Source organism: Emydura macquarii, unplaced genomic scaffold, assembly GCF_026122565.2.
Source record: "Emydura macquarii macquarii isolate MOO-44397 ecotype Brisbane River unplaced genomic scaffold, CSIRO-AGI_Emac_v2 contig_2473, whole genome shotgun sequence".
NCBI lineage: Eukaryota > Metazoa > Chordata > Testudines > Chelidae > Emydura > Emydura macquarii.
This window is the reverse complement of record NW_027132610.1, coordinates 14,471,238-14,495,236: the sequence shown is the minus strand read 5'-3', so window position 1 is coordinate 14,495,236 and position 23,999 is coordinate 14,471,238. Positions and strand designations below refer to the sequence as shown.

Below are 23,999 nucleotides of genomic sequence, written 5' to 3'. Positions count from 1 at the left end.
GGTTTAAAACAAACAATAGGAAGTACTACTTCACAGAATGCACAATCAACCTGCAGAATTCAGTGCCAGGGGATGCTGTGAAGGTCAAAACTGTAACTGGGTTCAAAATAGAATTAGCTAAGTTCATGGAAGACAGATCCATCAATGGCAATTAGCCAAGATGACTAGGGATTCAAACCCATGCTCTGGGTGTCCTAAGCCTCTAACTGCCTGAAGCTAGGAGTGGATGACGGGATGGAGCATTCAATAATTGCCCTATTCTCCCTCTGAGGTTTCTGGCATTGGCCACAGTCAGAAGACAGAATACTGGGCTAGATGGACCACTGATCTAACACAGTATGGCTGTTATGTCTGGGCCCAACAAATTGTTAACAAGCCAGAAAACTTTAAAAATAAGAAAATGAGATTGTAAAATCACAAAAATTGGCATGGGAGTTCTGGGGCAAGTATAGTATCCAAGGATACTGTAACTTTTTTTAAAAGGAACTGATTTGCAAGTTGTGTCCCTCCAAATGTTTTCACAACAAAAATCTTAGCATTCACTTTTTGTCTAATTGGGCTATCTTTCTTCTATATATAAATCTGAATTTTTTTAAAAAACTGTAAAATTACTATTTACATCCTCAAAACGGTATCTGATTTTTTTTAATTTTATTTTTTTTTTTAAAAGGTGGTGTTTCTCTCTCTCAAAGAACACAAGCAGTTTGGAAATACAGCAAAGTTTAAAGCTACCTAACCAGAGCTAACCATTTGAATACAGACACAGAACATAAAAATTAACATACAATAACTTCAAATAGAAAAAATAAAAAGGAACATGAGTTTTTACAAAAAGTTTGCTTAAAGAACACATATTGGTCCAAAATTTATACAAAATTTCTTAACCATATTTGAAATGAGAACCACCTTCACAATTCCAGAGACATACAATTGATGTTTAATAGATCCCTATCGGAACAATTTCTGTAAATAAATACATCTTATACAATACCCATACAAGAATAACAGAAATATTTTTGAACTGATACTTATCAGTGGACCTTACTAAGAGTTTGTACCAAAGTCATAGCTTAGTAAGTACCTATACTGTTACTTAAAAGCCCTCTACTAGAAAATTAGTTTTAATACTAAGAAAAACTCAGGATTTGTTATTTTGTGATATAATGTTTGGATTCTTAAACAGGTGAACTTATTGTTAAAATTGTTAATTTTAACAAATTGGAAACCAAAAATGTCCAGCATCAACCTGAGTGGATTAGATGCTATTTTTTTTTTGTAGGAAGCGCTTTTAAAAGGTTTGTTACTATAACTAAGTTCAACTTAGTTCTACAACTTGAATTCTAAATATTTTATTTTATTCACTTAGAGGAATGAAAACTCATGGTTTTCAACTCCAAGATAAATAGTATAATTCTTACACTGGTTCATCCAGGATAGGTCTCTTTATTCTAGTATCACTCAGCAAACTATGGTCCACCGTTTAGAAAAAGTAATATTTAAAGAATTGGTGGTCAAGTTCACGAGTATCTGATAATTGAAGGCCAAGTAAACAATAAAATAAATCTTGGGTTATTTTCTTTTTTGCATTCTAGTTCTTCCCTTAAATGGCAATTTCTCTTTCTATTCATTCTGGGGCTATTTTCCACATCAATTACTTTAAACTCCCCCTGTCACTCTGGTGACAGCCCTGTAGCACTTCTTTTAGACAGAATGGTTAAACACTTCAATCCAACTAGATTTGTGAATTATGGACACACACCAACAGAATCAACCAATGATTTGCACTCTTTATCTATTAGTGCAGCAATTGCATGACATTATTTGTCTTTAACTGTTAGTGCAACAGAATCTAATGACTCCAAGTCTCTTATATACCTGAGCAATATGCTACTATGTTATCTTACTGGGCTGGCTCAAAGTCAGTACATTTTTTTTTTAATTTCACAACTTCCACAGAAAGTAATTGCCTTTTTTCTTCAATGATTGTCATCAAAGAGTGACTACATTGAACTATGAAACTTTTCACATAGCAAAGTGTTTAGTTAATTTATAATGGAAGACTTTGGTAGGAGTAGGGGGTTGTGTAAAATTACTAATATAATTACATTTCTATAAAAAATTATGAATAAGTTAAATTTCTGAAACAGAATGGGGAACCAGATTCCTCCTGATTTGCTCACAAATTCATGGACATCCATGAAGCTCAGAACCCCAAAAGTGCAACCACAAAACAATACAGGTATTATACAGCAGCAGCAGCAATTTCAGTCTTCCATCTTAACATTTAACTGGCCTCTTTTCACTTATGGAAGATACATCTCCATCCAGATTGTGCTGCAGATCTTTGTCCCCATCACACAGGTGCTCCTGGAAACTGTTGCTGCCTTTGTTCCAAAGCCTGTTGACTTAACAGTTGTTGCTGTTTCTGCAGAAACTGTACCACCTCTGGACTTCTTAATAATGACTTAAAGAAAGAAAAGTGGATTGTTTTAAATTGACACTAAAATACTTAGAATAGGGACAAAATCTCATATTTATGAACTATGCATTATATCAGTTTGTTCACAATCCTTATAAATGGGAGTTCAATAAAATTAACATATTATAAAACATGCCCACAAACCACACCAAAGTGGGAACAGTTTTCATCATTACAAGATCTCCAGAAAAGGAATGGAGACATTAACTCCAGTTAATTGAATTAGGGCAAGAAGATATGCCACCTCATAATACTCTATACTTTTTTTTAAACAAAAATAAGTTCCTGCCATACAGACAATTTAAACATCTGCTTTAAAAATGTTTAAGTGCACTTTAATTTTGAACTATGCTTCCTGTATTCCCTACTCCTACTTCCTGTATTCCCTCAAAACCCTGTTTTAGTGGAGAAACACAGATCCTGTCATTGAAAGATTTCTATAAATATAGAATATTTATAGTTTACCATATTAGTTTGTCACCAGTTAGAAACAAACAACCCTTATGAAAGTGTGAAAGAAAATGCTGTTCTGTGACTAGTGGAGTGGATGGGAGTCAGGAGTTCTGGGTTCTATTCCTGGCACTATCACTAACTTGCTATGGACCTTGGCCAAATCACAACTTTTGTGATCAATTTCCCCCATTTGCAGCCTGAGAATAATTATCTAACTCTCAGAAGGAATGCTTATAAAGTTCTTTGAGATCTTTGAATATAAGGTGCTATAAAAGTGCCAGACATTATCTACTGCATTAGGAAATCTTTTCATCTTTTGCTACCTGAAGTTTCCCAGAAAGCCAGTTCTTTTTCCAAGTTGTACACTAACATTTTGTTAAAAAATATCCTTATGGTTTGAGATCATGTCCTCTACCCCATATATATGAAAAGCAAAGGGATCTTTCCTAAAGGAATATTGCTGAATGAGAGAAAGAAACTGGCAAAATACTGAAGACAGCAACACAACTCAAGCAGGACCCATGCCTCATTTCTCCTGTTTGGTGGACTGAAGCCTGAAGGCCAGAGTTTCAATCTTGTGCAAAGGCCTTTAAAAGGAATATTTACTTTTCCAAGAGTGTCTGGTTGCTATAATTCTAAGGAAATCATAAAGTGTTTTCAGTTTTCATTACTAAAAGGAACTTGTCAAGTATCGTTAAGAGCTATGAAGATACTGTCAGTCAGGAAAGAGAACCAAAGAGCTGTAATCCAAAAGCAAGACCCAGAGAGCAGCAGCCAATGGGCAACTTTGTGACTTTCCAATTTTTCTGCAGGCTAGTTTAAAGAACTGGAGAAAATAACTTCCCTTTCATGGACACTATTCCAAAGTTTGTTTCTAGATTTTAAATAGGTGCTTCTATATATCATATCACTGGGAGAGCAGAGACTCTATATGCAAAATAAGAGTATTTTGCTGTAAACCTAGGATTTTCTTTAAACACTTTAATCTTAAAAAATCTGAAATCTGGAGTCCTCAATTAGAATCATGCACATAGGTGCCTAATGAGACCTGCAGCACAATAATCATGGCTGGTTATGCTGCTTTTCATTGTTAATGGAGATAGTAGGTGTACACTTTAATCTCTTTCCATCAAAAGAGAATCAAAAACACTTAATGGTGAAAGTACATTAGAAATAGCCACAATAAAAGCCCAAACCACCAAATATATTAAGTTCTTTCCTCTGTACAGCAGCATTCCCTGAAGATCACTCAAGAGGAGCCACAAAAAACATCTTGTGCTTACTACAATGTAAGATAGATGCTATTGTATACAATAGCATAGTAAATGAGGTAGAGTCTATGGCTATGTCTATATGTACAGTGCTGCAGTTGCAGAGATACAGCTGCGCCACTGCAGCACATCTGATGAAGACGCTCTATGCCAATGGGAGAGAGCTCTCCCATCGGCTTAAAAAAACCACCTCTGTGAGCGGCATAAGCTATGTTGGCGAGAGAAGCTCTCTTACTGACAAAACGCTGTGCACATCAATGCTTAAGTTGGTGTAATTTATGTCGCTCATGGGTGTAAATATTCCACCTCTGAGTGACAAAAGTTTTGCTGACATAGGCGGTGGTGTAGACATTGCCTGGACTTCTACTGACTTATTTCTTACACTGCCATGACTGAAGCTTGCACTGGAACTATTTAAAGTGCACATCTCACTAAATGTTTTACAGGAGACTTTATAGCAAAGTTGGGTTAACAGATTAAAACATTCTAGATACACTATGAATACTAACTACACACTTTTCTAATAGTACAGAAAAGTCCATGTCCAGCTAACGTAACTGATTTATATAGTCTTGTGATTACTGTGTTCTCAGAAAATATCAAAATTTGCATCTTTCATTTCCACTGTAATATTTATTTTTAAAACTTGTTCATTGCATTGTTATATAAACAACAGCAATCTACTGACTTCCAAGTTTCCAGACAGGCACCAGTTAAATTTCAGTACATATTCTGTATGTATCTCTAAGAAAAGGTGTGTGCAATATAACTTTTTTTCAAAAATTGGTTTTCAAAGTGCAATACTACTACCTTCAGCCTTGTGATGATATGGTACTTACCAGCCTTTTCTGATTCAATACTTGTTCTAAAAGAGTAGGTCTTGCTGGGCGATCACCAATAGACCCTGTTCTTTGTTTTGTAACAGAAACTGAACCTTCAATGCAATCCTAGACATAAGAGACAAAATACAAGAGGAAAGACAGATGTTATACATTCTGTCATTACAATGCATTTTAATTTCTACAGGGGAAAGACCTCAGAATAAAACGGCCTGCTTCCTATTCCTAATCTGTGGAAGGAAATAAATTGTATCAGAGGAAAAGAATCCACTCAATGTTCTGTTTTTCCCTCCATAATGCTTCCGGTCTCCACTAACCTTAGTGAACACGACTCCGGAAACTGGTGAATTGACTTCTAAATTAAACTCCTAACCAAGTTACCACAGGTAGCTAATAAAACTGTAATCTATTTGATTAAAAAATAAGTATTTTGAATCAGCCCAATTGTTCCCTCCACAATTTTTAACCACATTTCCCTGAAAGTAATGTGACTCCCTAGAGTCAGTTCTAGCCATATTCCAGCACCTTATTTGTGCTACCTTCACAATATGCTGCAGATTCCTCACACTGGTTTCTCTCTGGTCCGAGGCCTCCCACCCTGTGAAGTTTGTTAATGACTATTCTTCCAACTGAAAGGTGTTATGCAAATAGCTATCCTACTAACTGTTTCTTCAACATTGTTCAAAAAATAAGAAATGAAAGAGACCTATTAAGACATCTAGCTCTCTTCCCCAGGGGATGAAAAAGATTGTTTACGGTGCTTGAAAGTACACAGTCTAATTTTAAATGTCAAATTGCTCAACCTTTACTAGATGCATATGTATATTCTACCTGTTGAGTCTCTAACTTTCAAAATCTAATGTACATACTACACACTTGTGGAAAGGAAATGTTGTCCCTTCCAAGACAGTAATCACCGCCTCGCTTCTTCACCCCCACTCCCAAAGTACAAACTGTTTCCATCACTTTTTTTTAAAACTCAGAAGAAATGCAGCTTCCCCCTTCCCAATGCTATTTCAAAACACATTCAAAATCTGCTTGAAAATTCTTACAAATTATGACAACTATCAGACTACATGGTCTAGAGTTTGTGATTAGAGTCAAAACTGCTAAAGCCAAGCTGAATGCTAATACCAGTTCTGCCAACAATTCACTGTGGGGATCTTAGGCAAGTCAAATAGCCTTCCTGTGCCTCTGTTTCCTGTAGATCACATTCATGAAAATGTTGTGAGGATTAGTATAGCTCTGAATGTGTAAAGTATTAAATAAGGACTAAGCATACTTAGGAGGATTTCATAAGTGTAACTGACTGGGGAAGGCAGATGGCCAAAAAAGTATTCCTTGCAAGGCTTTCCCTGGCACAGTGGCCTCATTCTATAAGACAGATGTTGATGTCCCTCTGCTACAGCAGAATTACTATTATTGGAACTACAGGGGCCACAAACATGCTCAGATAACTGGAACTCAACAGGACAGAAAATCACATCAAGCTCAATAAAAAACTCATTCTGTGGGAGGACAGGAGCAGACCAACAGATAGGCAGGCGATGTGAATAACTAGTGCCACGCTGCGCTGAATCTGCACCTTTGGTGAGGAAGAGAACTAGGAGAGTGATGTGGGTTTGGGGAGGCAGGGGGGGAGCTGCCCCCTCCCTCACACCTGTAACAGCAGCCCATAGTGGCATGCTAGGTAATGCCAGAGCCCATCGAAAGTTGAGAACCTGCACCTGACCATCAGCTCAAGTGATCTGGGACTGTTACTAAATGGGGGTATCCTGGCGTGGGCCTGATAGGGAAGTCTCTGGCCTCATACCGCAGCGGCCGGCCGGCCAGCCAGGCACTAAGCCCTCCCCCTCACCTCGGCCCGTGCGCCGCTGCCCCCCGCCGTGGCAGTCCCGCACTGCGCTACGGCCGCCCCAGCCCCGCCGCTGCCCAGGGCCTGGTCGCTTTTCTTGCGCTTGTACTTGTCCTTGTACATCTTGTTGCGGTGGCGCTTGCACATCCAGGGCTTGCGCTGCTTGGCCACCTGCGTGGTGGTCTCGCGGCAGCCCTCGTACGTGCAGCTCTTGCAGCCGCCGCCCCCCGCCGAGGCCTCCGCCGCCTCCTCGTCCTCCAGCTCCTCGGGGCTGGCCGTGCTCTCGCCGCCCGCCAACTCGCCCTCGTCCACGTCGCCCTCGCCGGGGCCCAGCTCGCAGACGAACATGAGGGGCCGCGGGGCCTGCGCGAAGCCCTGTTGCCCCCCCGCCGCCGCCTCCTCCTCGCCGCCGCCGCCGCACGGCTGCATTACCAGCAGCGCCAGCTGGGGGGGCGAGGAGGAAGCGGCGGCGGGGCTGGCCCGCAGGGCCCTGCTACCGCCGCCCGGACGCTCCGTCCCGCTTTCCTTCCCGCCAACCGGGCGCTGCCGCTGAGGGGACTCGGGAGCTCCGCAGCGCCTCCTCCACTGGGCAGCCACAAAGCAGTGAGTGCGCAGGCGCAGGGCATAGGCTCTGACAGGCGACCAACCGCACACGCCGCGTCCCAGCGCTGACACCTACTGCGCGTGCTCACGTACGAAGTAAACCGTCCCCCTCCTCCCAGCTACCTGATGCGCATGCGGACAGGCCCGAGCGCGCACGCGCCCTGACGGCAGTGAGGGACGCGCGACTGCGCCCGCTTTACAGCGGCAACTGTCGGACGGGGGAGGAGTGTGGAGTGAGTGCGCTTGCGTACTGTGGGAAGCTCGCTTGACAGCTCAGGAAGCGGGGAAGTCTCGTTGCACGCGGCACACCGGGGAAACAGAAAATGAAGTGCGCGTGCGCAGCGGTCCTTGAGTGGTGGGAGGTCTTACTGCCCGCGTGCCGCTGCACGGGTGCAGCTTTGCTGATGTAGTGCTACTAGTGTAGGCTGCCTTCAGTTGCAGCACTGGAGCGGTCCCTGGAGGGCCGTGCTTTAAAGGAACAATGTAGCCCTCAGTATGATAGTTCCTGAATGTCCACAGCTGAAGAAATGACTATAACAATACAGGAGAACATCAGAATGGCCATACTGAGGTCTGGTCTACACTATAGATCTATATTGGCATGCCTGCATCAGTCAAGGTGTGAAACGTTCACACCCCTGAGCAATGTAGTTATATCGACCTACCCTCCACGTAGGACAGCTACCACCTCTTGGATTAACTGTGCCGACAGGAGAGCTCTCTCCTGTCAGATTACAGCATCTTCATTAAAGCACTACCGTGGCGCAGCTGCGCCGATGCAGCGTTTTAAGTGTAGACTTGTCCTAGGATCTAGCCCAGTATTCTTTCTTCCGACAGCAGCTGGTGCCAGATATTTCAGAGGGGATGAACAAAACAGTTTTTCAGTGATCAATTGCCTGTGGTCCAGTTCCAGTTTCTGGAAGTCAGAGGTTTAGGGACACCCAGAGCATGGGATTGCATCCCTTACCATCTTGGCTAATAGCCATTGATGGATCGCACAGGGATGTTGTAAGGTTTAATTAGTTTGCAAAGCGCTTTGGTATCCTTTAATGAAAGGCACTTTAGAATTGCAAAGCAAAATATTACGTTATTTTGGGTGTTTCTATTTTGTTTTAACGAGAAGGTTGCTTTTTAAATGATTTGGAAGATCTGGGCATAAGAAGGAACATGAATGGAAAAGGAATGGTTGGCTAACAAATTTAGCCTAATTTTGAACTCATGGAATATTATGGATTAAAAATTGCAATCAAATGTTGCTTTGTTCCTGATGTTTCTAGGAGAGACTGTAGAAAATGTTGAGAGAGAAACATTCAAATGCAAAAAACTAATTTTATATTCCATATATCATTTGTGCCATCTTAGCTTTTGGGGAACGAAGGTCATATTTTGACAAATTGGTCCTTACTCTACATGTCCCAGCTGCCTAGTATTTGGCCTTCCCAGGTGAGTCTAACATCAGATGCCAAAAACTGCAGGCTTAAATCATAGATATTTATCTATGCTCAGTCTGCCTACTCATGGTTTGAATAGATTCTGTATATTTCTGCTATCTACATTAGTGCTCATAAAGTGGTTCATTTTGATGTGCCAGAGCTTCTGTGTCAATTTTTCAGTACCTAGTCCTCCGTACCTATCCTGGTGAGATACATTCATTAGAAAAGCAGTCATTGGGGACAAAATTCAAGAAGATGGTCATCATAATTGAGGAACTGGGGGAGCCATTATCGATTGGAATACACTAGGAATATGTTGACAGGCAGTGATGTTTATTCCAAAGATTAATGGGGTAATACAAGGGTGTGAACTAAGTTTTAGCACACCAACCTGCCTTCCACTATCCAGATGAAATGATTAGACTGCTTAAGCTGCTCTAGTTCTGGGATGAGATGGCAATGATAGGTATACTTGCAGCTGCAGCAAAATTTTCTAACTGTGGAAGTTATTTCTACCTTTATGAGGACAGAGCGTATCAGGTCTGTTTGCTTATTGTGTCTCAAAGTGTTTAGCACACAAAGTGCTTTTGCTGTTATCTATTAATGTGTGTATCTCATGAAATATTAAGAACTTCAATGGAAAGTGAGAGGATGAAATTCATACATCCAGTGTTAAAGTGGCCCTATGAGAAACCATAATCTAAATGCAAATGATCTTATAACCTTATTACACCATTATAAAATGAAAAGGTCAAGTCAAGGATAGTGCCTGAGATTTTAACACATAGCTTTGAAAGATATATGAATGATACAAGGAAATAGAGCCTTCTGAGTAAAGCTGAGATAGGATTGTTAATTTTGATTGGATGTATTCCTGGGAGGTGTTGTTACCTGGCAGCTCTGTGTTCTTGGGGAACCAGGGTGCAAAACCCCGACTCTCTCTGGCTCACCTGAATACCCCCCCGCAGCCCATGCTTGAACCAGAAACCAAAGGCTGCTTGAACCAGAAACCAAGGCATTTCAATATGAAAAGGCAGTGGAAAACCCTCCCATCAAGGGTGATACAACTCCACATTTCTCATCTACATCAAAGATGTAAAAAGGGGGCATACAGAAGCCTCATCTACACTGAAGATGGAACACGCACTGAACTCTGGGATTGCTGAAGCAGGGAAGCACTGCATGTTGGGAAATCTCTGCTCTTGATGTAAATAAACTAACACATGTACACATCCAGCTCCACAGTTATCAGACCATTCTAGTTATTGATATGCAAAACACTGAATCCTGGTTGCATTGTGAGCGCTCTCTCAAGGAAAGATGCTCTTTCAGGAATGATCAGCTCCTTTTGTCCAAACATTGTTTATCCATAAACAAACCTGGCATCTACAAAATCCCCTATCACAGTTCAAATCCCTGTTCTGATGCTTGGATCCAAATTCTGCATCAGTTCCACTGGAACCTGTCTTCTCTTCCTGACTGATCGTGTTGGGGGCTCTGCCAGACTCAAAGCGCTTCAGACCCTAAGTTGACCAGCCTGTTTCTTGGGAACTTCTGCGCTGCATGGAGTGGTGAGATCACACCCTCGTTCTTTCCCCAACACACTTTTTGTCTCTCTCCCTCTCTCTCTCTTAGTTCAGGTATAACTTTCTACTTTTGTAATCAAACCTGGGATAGCTTTCTCCAATACCCCAATTGTAATTGTGTAGTATTGTAAGCATTTGATTGTTTTTCTCTCCTTGTATGGTATTACTATTAGTATCATAAGTTTTATATACCTAGCAATAAAATAACTGTTATAATCAAATTTGTTACCACTTTCTCTTTTTCTCTTTCTCCAAACTGCATGTACTCCTTTGTGTTCTTGGTCCCTATCTTGCTCTGTAGCAACGCTTCTCTTATCTAAGCCAAAGATCTCTGGAGTGCCCAAAAATCCTCTGGGGTTTGCTCATCAAGAGAGTTACTGCTAGAACAATTGTGGTGTGAAGGGGACAAATGAAAAGTGCTACTCTGCCTAGCCTATGGAGTCCAGGGGCAAATAAGGGTGCGGCTCAAGGTGCTGTTTGACCCAGCCTGATTAAGTCCAGGAGCAATTAAGGGGAGTAGCCAAAAAAGTGCTGTTTGGACCAGCCTGCTCAAGAAGTGTGGTCTATTCTGATGCGTGGCAAAGGGGCATATAAGGGTGGCCACTGAGAGTGTGGTGTCATCCAGCCTGCTGAGTTCAGGGACACATAAGGGGTCAACTGACTGTGCTGATAGCCCGGTCTGCTCAGACACACTCAGTTAATCTGAAATGTGTGTGTGTATCTGTGGGGGGTTTATTTGAATCTGGTGCTGGAGGAACCTAGCCCTGAAAACCTTAGGTCCTGCAGGATAGCTCCATTGGGAGGGGGCTTGTAGCCATATGAATACAAGCAGTACATTAGTAGAATCACACCCCTTCCAGGAAGGTAACCCTAATAAATGAGTATATGCCAAGGTGAAGGGCAAATCTGGTAACAGTGTCATCACATGACATAATCTTTCATTAAAAATTAATCTTTAATTCCTGGAGACTCCAGGACAATCCTGGAGGGTAGGCAACCCTAAAACTGAGAACTAATCTCATTTAAATCACATCTCTTAACAAAGACATTTCTTTTTAAAAAGGATTCAATATGTTGGTATCAGAAAAAAAGGCTCCTTGTTCTTCAGTTCTATTGCTCATTTTACTGCTTAACAGCAGCCATAATATTGAGTCATATAATCTATAGAGAAAGCCGTGAGGAGATTCAAAAGCCTGGTGATAGGAAAATCTGATATACTTAAAAAAGACAAAACAAACAAAATTGTGAAATATGCCTTACTAATATTAATTCCTTGAAAGCAATGAATGTTGAACTCCCATCAGTAATGGCAATGCAAACTGCATTAGACTGACGATGATGAACTTCTTAAAGTTTGGTTTTGTTAACAAAAGTTGTGATGCTTATATTGTCAAATACTATAAACAGCCTTTCTCACAGTACTGAAGTGTTTCTGTTTACCAGACAAGCCTGGAAAGTGCAAAAGGACATAGGCTTTCAAAAATAAAAATGTATTACATTTTGTGAAACTCAACATGACAGAATATACCTGTGTTCACACTCTACACACTATTTTAATAATGTTTGTATGAGGTATGCCTTGTGAGGTATTATTTAAAAACTCATAACTTGCTGATCAAGAATATCATGCCAAAATGCACATAGTAACATGATATGTAAAGTTATGAACATAAGATGAAATCATGATTGAAGTATGTTTCCCAGATAACTGCGGTGTGGCTAAAAATCATTTTGTCAGAGACAAAGGGCAAGCTGAGGTCTCATCCAGGTGTCAACAAGGCCAATGGACCATTACCTGCTAAGTGGTCATTCTTTGGCAAGGAACGGAGCAGGGACAAAAATATACATTCTAGCAAAGAAGCTGCATGGAGTTTTCTTTCTTCACTAGACTTCCTGTTGCGTTGCTCCCAACTAGAAATGCTTCTCGAAGTGGGGAAGAGACTATAAAAACAAGGGGCAGAGTGTGCCCTAGTATGCCACACTCAGAAAAAAGTTTGGTCTGAGTTGTGGACAAAGGTTCAGATTGTAATAAAGAAGTGACATGTCAGAGTGCTGGTAAAATGCTAGTTTTTATTTCCTGGGCTATGTCTACACTGACGCTGTCAGATCAACTTATCTGGATGGACTGAGCGGTCAGTGAAGACCCGCTCAGTTGATCCAGAAATTGACACTATTAATCCACCCCCGCAAGTGGCGCAGTGCTATGAAGATGTCCTGCAGAAAAGAAGCACAGCAGTCGACAGGAGTTACACAAGTTTTCTGCGTAGTTTGCGTAACTCCCGTTGACTGCCGCCGAATCGCCGGGGTAAGTGTAGACCAAGCCTTAGTTTCAGGCACATGACATTTCTCGGGTATTTCTGTTCCATGGCAGGGCACATCCACTAATTCTAATGGTTACTGTTACATCTTCCTCCTCCCCTTTATTTATTTATTTATTTTTATATTAAATGAAAATAAAATGACATATCATTAAAACACATAAATAGAAATCTGTAGAAGGGAGGTCAGGGAAGATGATTTCAATCTCCATGACAGAGAGGGGGATTATTTTGCCTCTTATCAGACACCTGTTCTGAACTACTATCTCTGAACCTCAACAGCTTTTTGTTTACTTGGCCACTTCTTGTTCTCAACACAATGCCTTCTGTGATGGCCTTTCCAGAAGCTGGAGTGGATCTGACATCTGGAGCCCATGTTTGCTGCTCCAGGTGTTTTCTGTTGTCTGTGACTGGGTGGGCATATGTTACCTCTTTTAGCACAGAAGCACTATCAGAAGCATTTTGGGTGTCCTCAACAAATGCAGATGCATTGTCCTTCTTGGTTTTGCTTAGATGTCTTCTGTTCCTTTTGTATGGGTATAATCATATACTTATGATATAGATGGTATAGCTGTTACTTTGGCAAGGATCAGTATCTCTGATTCTAGTGACTATTGTTACACGGATTGGATCTTATTTTTCTGAAACATTTAATCCATTCCCACTTTACACTGACATGTCAGAAGGTCTCAGTGTTTGCAGCCCAAAGGGTGTGAACACCAAATAGAGAGAAGAATGATCTTGTATGGTAAAAGTAGACATAACTACTTTGCTTGATGAAATGGTAAGGCTAAGTAATGCAATGAAATTAAGAAATGAAAAAAATGAGTCTGAATATCAGGAAAATCAATGATATCCATTAGGCTGGGAAACATTCTCCCAACAGAAGTGATGAAATTCCAATTGCTTTGGACATTTAAAACTAGACTGAATAAAGTACTAGAAAGTGTACAGTAAAAAAGCAATCCTGCTTTGGCAGGGAGATGGGCCAGATGATCTATGAAATCCAGCAAGTCTTTCTGCTTCTAACATCTATGACTGTCATATGTCAGCTACTTATATAAACATTTTAAAGCCTTGGGGAATTTCAGTTATTTATGTTCTCTAATTCATAATAGTGGCTGGGCCAGGGGATCGCGGTTTTGGCTCTGCTACTTAACTTTCTTAATGCACCAGAGTTTGGAGCCATTTGTATCTCATCAGAGTCTCCAGCCAGTTACTAACAAGTTTTGCACTAGGTAGACCTATCACCTTCACTTTAGTCAGCCAGTGAAATGCTGTCTGTGAGACTTGCATAGTACATACCTGGGCATTGTGTGTCAGGTCAACCAATATTTCCACACAACTACTTATTGCAAAGTTTTAAAACTTCTTTCAGTATATTTAGCTCAGCAACTATATTTTATTTTGCAAAGAATTTGTTACATATAAGTGTTTTTAAACTCATCCAATTTTTCTGATATTCATTTTATTTGTAGCACTCATGATTCACCTCCATGGGTGAGAATTGTTCCATGTTATGTACAGAAAGTTCTTTTCTTGGATTGCAGTTATATTTCTTCACCTCTTCCTATTGCCTTGTTGAAGCTGTGAAATAGCAGTTCTCCAAATTCTTGTATGCAGGTACAGATGTTTGTTATTTGTTTTTCTTTAGGAAGCTGCTTTTTTATTATTATTAAACTGGTTGTCATGAATGAGTATCAGGGGATCACAGACTGCTATATGGGGGACGGAGGTTTGTCTCAGTTAAATTTTAGGTCGATAAAAGGAGGTATAGGGAGGAAGAGTGGTCCTGGTATGGAAAAAATGTTCCCGGTATGGAAAAAATTGAGACTCACTGGTTTATACAGTCACTGATTAAAACCACATTACTATCACTAATTAAGATTTATACATTGTTCATTAATGTGTTTTGCCAGCCTGCTGCTCTCAGGGCTTTAACTATCTTTGCCATTAGCTGGTTAAAAGCCTGCTGATGTGAATAGCAAAAAACTTCCATTCTCTTCAATGGGATCAGGTTCAGAGTACCTCAGAAGGGGAAGAGCTCCCGCAGGGGAGAGAAGGGTTCACACTACACAGGACTGAATCACCGAATGATCCTGAGAATGTAACATATCAGTGCTGAAGCAGTTGTGTGCTTCTTCCCTGTTTTTCTCCGGCTGATGCTACATGATGAATTTTCTATCAAAACATGCAGAAATGGCCAATGAAAAAAGAAACAGACAAATATAGTTTTTGCTATGTACCTGCAGCTGCTCTCTGACTGTGCCTTCCATCTTGGCTGTCATATCTCATAAGACCTCATTGATCTTCAAATGAGCTGTGTTTGTGTAGAGGGGCAATTGGAAAGGAGGGGAAAACATGATGCTTAAGCTGCTTTCCCCTCGAGTCTCAATTTTCAAACCAATTTTGTGCAAGTGCAGACTTGAGAGAAATATTTGGCTCTAAATTGTTAAATACTAAAAATATGGGGTTGGTAAGACTTTAAAAACACATCTTGCACATGCTCAGAACATCAACAACTCTGCTTTTTTCTCCACAGAAATGACAGTAAGGTGGGAATGGCAGCATATCTGCTTCTCCCCTTGGATTCATCACCAGCTTTAATGTACCTTGTTGTACAACTGTACAAAAAAGAACTTAGTTAGTGCAGCATTGGTTCTTTTCCTATTTATAAGTAATTTCTGTTACTTGAGTTGAAACCAATCTACCTGAAGGGGTGTTCCAGGGAGGATGGAGCTAGGCTGTTCTCAGTGGTGGTAGATGACAGAACAAGGAACAATGGTCTCATTTTGCAGTGGGGGAGGTCTAGGTTGAATATCAAGAAAAACTTTTTCACTAGGAGGGTAGTGAAGCACTGGAATGGGTTATCTAGGGAGGTGGTGGAATCTCCATCCTTATAGGTCTTTAAGTCCCGGCTTGACAAAGCCCTGGTTGGGATGATTTAGTTGCGGTTGGTCCTGCCTTGAGCAGCGGGTTGGACTAGATGACTTCCCGAGGTCTCTTCCAACCCTAATATTCTATGATATGGTATGCCAAGTAACATTCCAAGTTTGATTAAGGATTTGATTAATAGTCTGATCATAAACTCTAGTCTCATTCAGCTTTTGTGCAGCCATTATAAGGTAGCAGGGTATTGTCTAAATATCAAGAGCACATGATCCAAGCAGTGTTAGCCTTTTGCTTCTTCTGTCACTTATTGTGGGCCACGTTCTGCCACCGTTACTCAGGGTATGTCTATACTGATGGCGGCAAAGTTGCCGCCGCCAGATTGATCTTTCTGGATCGATTGAGTGGTCAGTGTAGACCCGCTCAATCAATCAGGAAGTCGACTGAGTAAAACCACCCCTTCAAGTAGCACAGCTCAATGAAGACAGCGCGCAGAAGGGAAGCACAGCAGTCGATGTGAGTTACGCAAGTTACTCTGCGTAGTTTGCGTAACTCCTGTCGACTGCCGCCGAATCTCCAGGTAAGCGTAGACCAGGGCTATCTCTGTATAATAACTTCTTTTGAGAGGCGTCCGTGTAAGGCTGGCAGAATCTGGCTCTAAACATTTGGTAAAAGAGATCTAGTGTACATGTAGTTGAAGGTTGAAAGCAACAGTGCAGTTCTCAGAGGATAAAGCCATTGCTGATGAGTTGGTCAATGGGATCTGAATTGGGCAACAGGTGAACATAGGAAAAAGAGATTGTGTGGATTTGGGATTTTGCTAAATTAAGCCATATTAATCTGCTTGTATGTTGTTACAAATTCTTCCTGTGCTATTTTCTGTTTTTCACTTTTGAAAATAATGTAAAGATCTCAGAAAGTGATATTATGTACAAATATGCCTGTTTTTAAAATAAATATACATATACACATAAAATGCTAAGGAACAAATTCTGCTTTGAGTTACATCCTGTACAATTGCATTAAGTCAGGATAGAATTTGGCACTCAGTATCATTTACTTGATGAATTTGGGGAAAGAGGCAATGTTTCATTTTATAAATCAAGCCCTGATGTCAAGAAGATCATAATGCGCTTAGTTATTCATACAGTATTCGGCTGATCTGTCTTGCTTTTGAAAAAAGCATAGCAGCAGAGAAAAGAAGCTACCTTACCTCTGTCATATCCATGAAAGTTAATAATTCTTTTCATTGTGTTAAGTCCCTCTAGCTTGCTCACAACCTCTCTTTCTCTAACCGCTAACGGTAAATATGTCAGATACCAGCAAAGACATGACCAGGTGTGGCTGTGTTTGGCCTATTTCCACTGGGATCCCAGATCTAAACTTGTACACAATATCTTAGTCTATTGTTGGCTGTCAGCTGGCCAGTTATATTAATGTAGTCCACAAGAGGTTCTCTTTCACTACCTTCTAGTCTTATCTTATCTGCTTCCTCACTCTCACATAATAAACAGAGTACACTTAAAGTAGCGGCCTTTTAGACATGTCCTAGTCGGGCAATTTAACATAATGTTTGATCCTTCATCTTCTGTGCAATAACAAATAGATGATCCTACTGTGTTAGAAGTGTACTGTGTCATGGAGGGAAATAGGACCCTGGTGACATCTGCTGGAAGTCTCAGGCAGCCAGTAGTAAAATATCATTAGCATTTCTAAAAATTATAGATGATAATTTTCTAAAGCAAAAGCTATTACACTCAACGCAACATAACTTGGACTTCATCATGAGGGTTACAGATGAATTAATCACTGGACTGGGTCACTTGGTAATCTGGGCCTGTTCAAACAAGATGTGTTTTAATACAGCCAAATGCAAAGTTATAGATCTAGATACAACCTAGGCCATATTTGCAGAGTGTGGGACTGTATCCTGGAAAGCAGTGACTCTGAAAGGGATTTAGGGATCGTAACTCAACAGGAGTTCCCAGTGCAATGGCGAGGTGAAAGGGATAATATGATTCTTGGATGTGTAAACAGGGGAATAGTGAGTGGGAGTAGAGAGGTGATTTTACCTCTGTAGACAGCACTGGTGTGACTGATTCTGGAATACTGTGTACAATTCTGGCATCCATATTGTAAAAAATATGTTGAAAAATTGGAGGGGGTGCAGAAAAGAGCCACAACAATGAGTTGAGGACAGTAGAAAATGCCTTACAGTGCGAGATTTAAAGAGCTCAGTCTGCTTAGTTTATCAAAAAATGAGATTGAGAGAAGACTTGATTACAGTGTGTAAGTACCTTCAGAGGTACAGTATACTGGTAGTAAAGGCTCTTCAATCTAGGCATAGCAAGAACCAATGACTGAAAGTTGATGCTAGACAAATGCAAATTAGAAAGAGGTACAGTATTTTAACAGTGAAGGTGATTCACCATTAGAACAAACTACCAAGGGAAGTAGTGGATTTTCCAACTCTTGATGTCTTCAGATCACAACTGCATGCCTTTCTAGAATATATGCTTTAGCCAAATACAAATTATAATTAATTAAACATAAGTTATTAACCACAGCACGTGGACAAGTTGGTGAAATGTAATGACCTGTGATAAACAGGAGGTCAGACTGTATGAGCTAATGGTCCCTTCTGGCCTTAAACTCTGAATCTGTGAATAGCTTTGTCTGCTGTATGAATACTATGATGCTTGCCTTGTGATAGTATCTGGGATATTAACATCAAGGACTATAGATCTTGTTACTACTGTTGGACTAGAATAGTTTGCACTTAGGCTCATATAGATTTTTTGGTATGCATGCGGGGGAGGGGAGGGAAGGAGCCAAATCTGGTGGAAACTGGTTGTGCAGATGGTTTCTCCCTTCACTTTTATCCTGTGAAAAATCCTCCATGCCTACTATAAAGGGTCAGGGCTCCACGACTGTGGAGGAGGCAGGATTACAAGAATGCCTCCCACATATAGTATCGTCACAGAGGTTTCCTTATGCAAGATAATGCTGATCCAGTGAACATCAGTACCTGTGGGTTCCCCCTCTGGACTGTGAAGCTCCTAGAAAGGGTTTTTGGGGTGGAAGCCATTGGGGAGCTGGTTGGGGAAGAGGGTCTGCCTCTGCAGCTGACCCTGCTATCCCTGCGGGTTCTGAAAGTTACAGCATTTCCTCTATGAGAAAGAAATAAGGACATTCTGAATCTGTAATAGCAATTACCTTCTTCACTGATGCCTCACTTAGCTGGTATGTGGGACAAAATGCACCTGCTGTGGGTTGTCAGCATTTCACATCATGCTGCTGAATTGTGCTGCAGTAGAGACTCAGTAATGAAGGGACTGATAACACAGTGTATATAGTTAATTAAACAGTTGTCAGGCTATGTGTCCCGTCAGTATTTCTTTCTGTATAACCATGCACAGAAGGGGAGGACTTAATATAAAATATATATGTTTGCTGGGCTGCCTCTGTTCCATGCTTTGCCCTGTCTGGGAGGCTGAGCCCACAGCAGTGCGGGTCAGGGAAGAGGCTAGGTTGCAGATCAAATGGGGGAGGCCCAGGATGCATAGGATCAGTGAGGGAAAACCCAGTAAATCTACAGGCAGGGACCCTGGCTCCATTTCCCTTCTGCCCCTCCCAGCATTGGGAAGATGGCTGGCAGAGGTGTCATGCTGCCACTGGCTTCCCAATGCTAGCCCCTCTCCTGATGGGAATAACAGAGCACAGAGTATTATTTACTGCTGATTATAGCAATAGAAATTATGAGACTTTTTAGGGCTCAAATTCCTCCACTTCATGAGTGCAATGTGTCAGTTAGCTCCCTAGCTTCTCCTTCAAGGTCATCCACATTTCCCAACAGAGGGGCTCTGCTGAATAGTTCACAGAAGGACCTCCACCAGCTAAGTAGTGCGATAGGAGCACAACACGTTTCTCAGTCCCTCCAGGCCATCTTCTACAGCTTTAAAATCTTTCTCCTCCCCTCTGAGCAAAGGGAAGGGAAGAGATGGGTTGGAGTCATTACTTTGGAAAACACTTTGGGTTAACTTGTCTATTAAAGGTACTATATAAATGCAAATTCCTTTCTATTCTACTCTGTCACTAATATTGCATTTGTCCCATTGATAAGTTTCCATATAAGAAATTCATCTAAGAAATTAAATATGTTTTCAAATGAGCTGTTTAAATTTTTAGTGTGATGACTGTTACAGTTCTGGCTATTAATGCGTGAGGTGCTTGCAGAAAAGGCAGCTGTGCTCCCATAGAAGAGACAAGGATAATCTGACCCCCACACTCCCTTGTTGGCTGTCCTTACCCAAGAGCCCTCTTGCTCCCTGACCCCCAGGTTCCTCTTGTTGCTGCCGAAACCCTTTGTGCTTCTCCTTGCTCCTGAATCCCAGGCTTCCCTCTTTGATCCATTCCTTTTACCTCCTGCTCTTAATTTTCTAGAGCATGGCACCCATTAAAGTGACTAGCTCTTTCTGAGGGTGTATGTTTTATTTCTGCCATGGTAAAGCATACTGTTAATTTGTGTTTCAACAGTCATGTTTAAATCTATTGAGTCGTTGGATGATAACCAGGAATGATATATTTTAGAGTGTTATCCTTTTCCATGAAGCAGACAAGCTCTAATGGCTACATTTCACTCTGTATACTTTGGATGGGGTTCACAAGGGACATTTAAGTGCCTAAGTCTAACATTTAGATCCTCAAAACCCTTGATCAGCTGCTGCCTAACCCTATAGCTGCCTAAACTCCCAAGGTGCCTAAACTTCCACTGCCTAAATTTCTGCCAGTGGGCATGTGCACAGCTGCCTCAATCCTTGCACTACAGAGCAGCTTGGCACCTAACTCATGCCTAAGCCCCAGTGGGATTCACAAAGTAGGCATTCCCCACCTATCTTGCCTGCAGGACTTGGCCCAGTAGACATGCTCAGAAGCCATCTATGGCATTTCTACCGGATTGGGCCCTGCAGAAAAGAGAGGTGGAGAAATCCCACCTGAATCTAATAGTCAAGTGGTAGCATTCACCCACAGTGTAGGAGACCTGGTTTCAAACTGCTGCTCCATGTCAGGCAGAGTGGGGATTTGAACCCAGGTCTCCCATAGTCTAACCCCATAGTCTAACCACTGGAATATTGAGTATAAATGGGGAAGCACCTACTTCACTTTGGTTTTATTGTAAAGAGGCTGATGGGGCTCATGGGGCTTAGGTGTCTAGTTCCAGGAGAGGGTTATCAAGTGTGAATCCTGCGTGGAGGAATGCACCTAACTTTGGGCCAGAGTCCACATCTTTCTTAAAGTGTGGTGCCCACAACTGGACAAAGTATTTCAGCTGAGGCGTTACTAGTACCAAGGAAAGCAGGACAGTTACTTCCCATGTCTTACATCAGGCACTCCTGTTAATATATCCCAAAATGACATTAGCCTTTTTTGCAATTGCATCTCATTGTTGGCTCATATCCAATTTGTGATCCGTTATAAGTTCCTGATTCTTTTCAGTAGTACTACCTCCTAGCCAGTTATTCCTCATTTTGTAGTTCTGCATTTGAGTATTCCTTCCTAAGTATAATACTTTGTACTTGTCTTTATTGAATTTCAACTTATTGATTTCAGACCAGTTCTCCAATTTATCAAGGTTGTTTTGAATTTTAATCTTGTCCTCCAAAGTGCTTGCAACTCTTCCCAGTTTGGTGTCATCTATAGATTTTATAAGCATACTCTCCACTCCATTATCCAAGTCATTAATTAAAATATTAAATAGTATGGGCCCCAGACTTCAGGACAGACTGCCCCCCCCCACTATATATATATATATATATATATATATATATATATATATATACATCTTTCCAGTTTAAGAGTGAACCATTGGTAATTGCTCTTTTGAGTATGGTTTTTCAACTAGTTGGGCACTCGTAATTTCATGTAGACCACATTTCCCAAATTTGCTTATGAGATGTCAAGTGTGACAGTGCCAAAAAAAGAGTGTTTAGGAATCAGCCTCTCCTCGTGCCAAAGCTCTTGTCTACTGCAAGAGGAATGTAATGTGTCTTTTTTGCAGAAGTTCAACTGTTACCGCAGAACATATTGTACAGCTAGCCTTCAAATATCATTGCATGATTCCATAAGAGAAATTTTTGAAGGGGCATTTTTCAATGTAATATATATTTATTGACACCACATAGGAGTGACACTGCATAATCCAGCCTTTAGAATAGCAATAAAAACTTGCCAACCACCTATCAAATGGTTTTAAACAATATTTTTTCCAAGGATTAATTTAACTTTGAGTCTAGCTAGCACATGCAGTAAATGTAATTTCAGCTAATGTGCTATACTGGCAATTAAACCTAAGTGCTGGAAGGCTATAGACTTTTTCCTGTAACAATGTTAGTGCTTAGTAAATAGCAATACCACTGTAAAATGGGTTAGGGCTTGAATCTCTTGGCCTAATGTTCATTGTGTTTGTTTCTGGATAGTTTTTCCATGTCCCCATTAGAACCCTGAACCTTCCCCTTTTCCCCTTATTTTACACTTCACTTTTACTCTTGATGCCCTGCGCTTCAGCCCCCAGTATTCTAGCTGAGGAAGACTGGACAGACACTGCAGAGCAAAGCTGTCAACTCACCTGTATATGGGGCCTGATCCAAAGTCCACTGAAGTCAATTGACAGTCTCTGGATCAGGCCACGAAAGGGCGATTCCTGCAAATTCCTTTTGCCCACTCATTCTCAGAATGCTTATCTAGCCTTATCTAAAATATGAGCAAGACACTCTCTCTCCCCTCCAAAATAAGAGGCTCAAGGAGAAGAGAAATAGTGAGAAGAGAGTAAGAGTGAGAGGACCAGGAATGGAAAGAATAGTTATGGAAAAAGAATGGTGGGAGAGAATGGGAGAAGAGAGAGGAAGAAAAGAAAATACCCTGAATTTAGACAGAGAAGGGGAGAAAGGAAAACAATCAGAAAAAAATGTCCTGAGAAGAAGTTTTAGGGTTTTTGCTAAACTCTCTTCTCTTTAAAAACAACGAGAGTCCTGCAGCACCTTAAAGACTAACAAATTCCTGCAGGCATAAGCTTTCATGGGCTGCAACCCACTTCGTCAGATGCACAAAAGCTTATTCCCGCAGGAATTTGTTCGTCTTTAAGGTGCTACAGGACTCCCATTGTTTTTGTTGTGTACAGACTAACACGGCTATCCCTCTGGGTCTGTTCTCTTTGTTACCTAGTCTTACCATGTACCTTCTGTGTGTTTTGTCCACCTGTAGCATCCTGTATAACACCTAGACTGTAATCCCTCTGGTCTGATTTTTTTGTTGTTTGTCTGTATAGTACCTTGCAAAAAGAGGTCCTGATCCTTGATTGATTCTAGGTGACATCATGAAGCGCAAAATAAGATAAACATTTTTAAAAGTATTACAAAATGTTTCTTTAAATGCTTCTGAGGAAAGACCAACAGTGGAGAAGACAGAATAAAAGACTCACTGAAATATAAAAGAAAATGGAGAATATGAAGGGACCATGACATCCTGCTGCTGCTGAGTGTGTAATTGAATCTGCCGCTCTCAGAGTTGTAGGGTCAGGAAGTGAGCTATGGTAAAAGTGAGTAAGCAGGTCACGGAATCACAGTGGGGTCAGAAACACCATCAATGTCAGTGCTCTTCAGCTGGAGGAGAGTTGTCCAACCTTCAAAAGTCTAGATTTATGAAAATTCTAGTATCATGCAGTGTGCCTGGCATCCTGTTGACACACCCTGAATCACTGTTGACAGTACCTCTTTCTGTTGCTGTACTCCTGAGATTTTGGGCATATGGGTTACCTCAATGAAACCTGCAAAGTTCAAGTCCCCCAGCTTCTTAACTCTCTCAGTGATCTCTCGAACATTGGCCACCTTGAACTCCCGCCTCTGCAGCACACTATGGCTTGCCCTGAAAACCTCCCCCAGAAAATCACCTGTCATACACCTTACATCTCCAAAGTGGTGCCCGCTGACCAGTGATTATCCATAGGGTGTTCACAGCACTCTGTCTCATGATGCGGGGAGTTCTCATCCTTGTGGTCTGGAACTGCAATGTTTGGGACTAGCTCACCCAAGAAAGTTTGTTTCCCCATTGTAAAGTTTTGCAGCTATTGCTGCTCATTCCATTTCATGAGTACAACTCTGTCCCTCTAGTCTTTGGTCATGAACAAGACCCAACGGTAGTTGTCTACCCACTGAAGATCACCCACAAGAACAGCATGCAGCTATCGACTAAGGTGATGAGCTCCATGAGCAATGCAT

General features: G+C 41.2%; 1 protein-coding gene across 1 annotated transcript; it reads right to left on the bottom strand.

Moving 5' to 3' along the window:
- Positions 1-627: 627 nt before the first annotated feature.
- On the bottom strand, positions 628-23,678 carry RFXAP (regulatory factor X associated protein). The gene is made up of 4 exons (XM_067563298.1): positions 23,493-23,678; positions 6,901-7,572; positions 5,043-5,150; positions 628-2,464 (listed from the first exon to the last, which is right to left on the bottom strand). The coding sequence occupies exons 1-4, from the start codon at positions 23,676-23,678 to the stop codon at positions 2,354-2,356; spliced, it is 1,077 nt and encodes a 358-aa protein (XP_067419399.1). The 3' UTR covers positions 628-2,353.
- Between the last annotated feature and the right edge of the window lie 321 nt (positions 23,679-23,999).

Coding starts and splice junctions, on each gene's coding strand:
- RFXAP (XM_067563298.1), bottom strand. CDS start 23,678: ATGACAGGTGATTTTCTGGGGGAGGTTTTCAGGGCAAGCCATAGTGTG. Junction 7,573..23,492: donor GAGTACAGCAACAGAAAGAG/GTACTGTCAACA, acceptor CACGCGCAGTAG/GTGTCAGCGCTGGGACGCGG. Junction 2,465..5,042: donor TATTGAATCAGAAAAGGCTG/GTAAGTACCATA, acceptor TCTTTCTTTAAG/TCATTATTAAGAAGTCCAGA.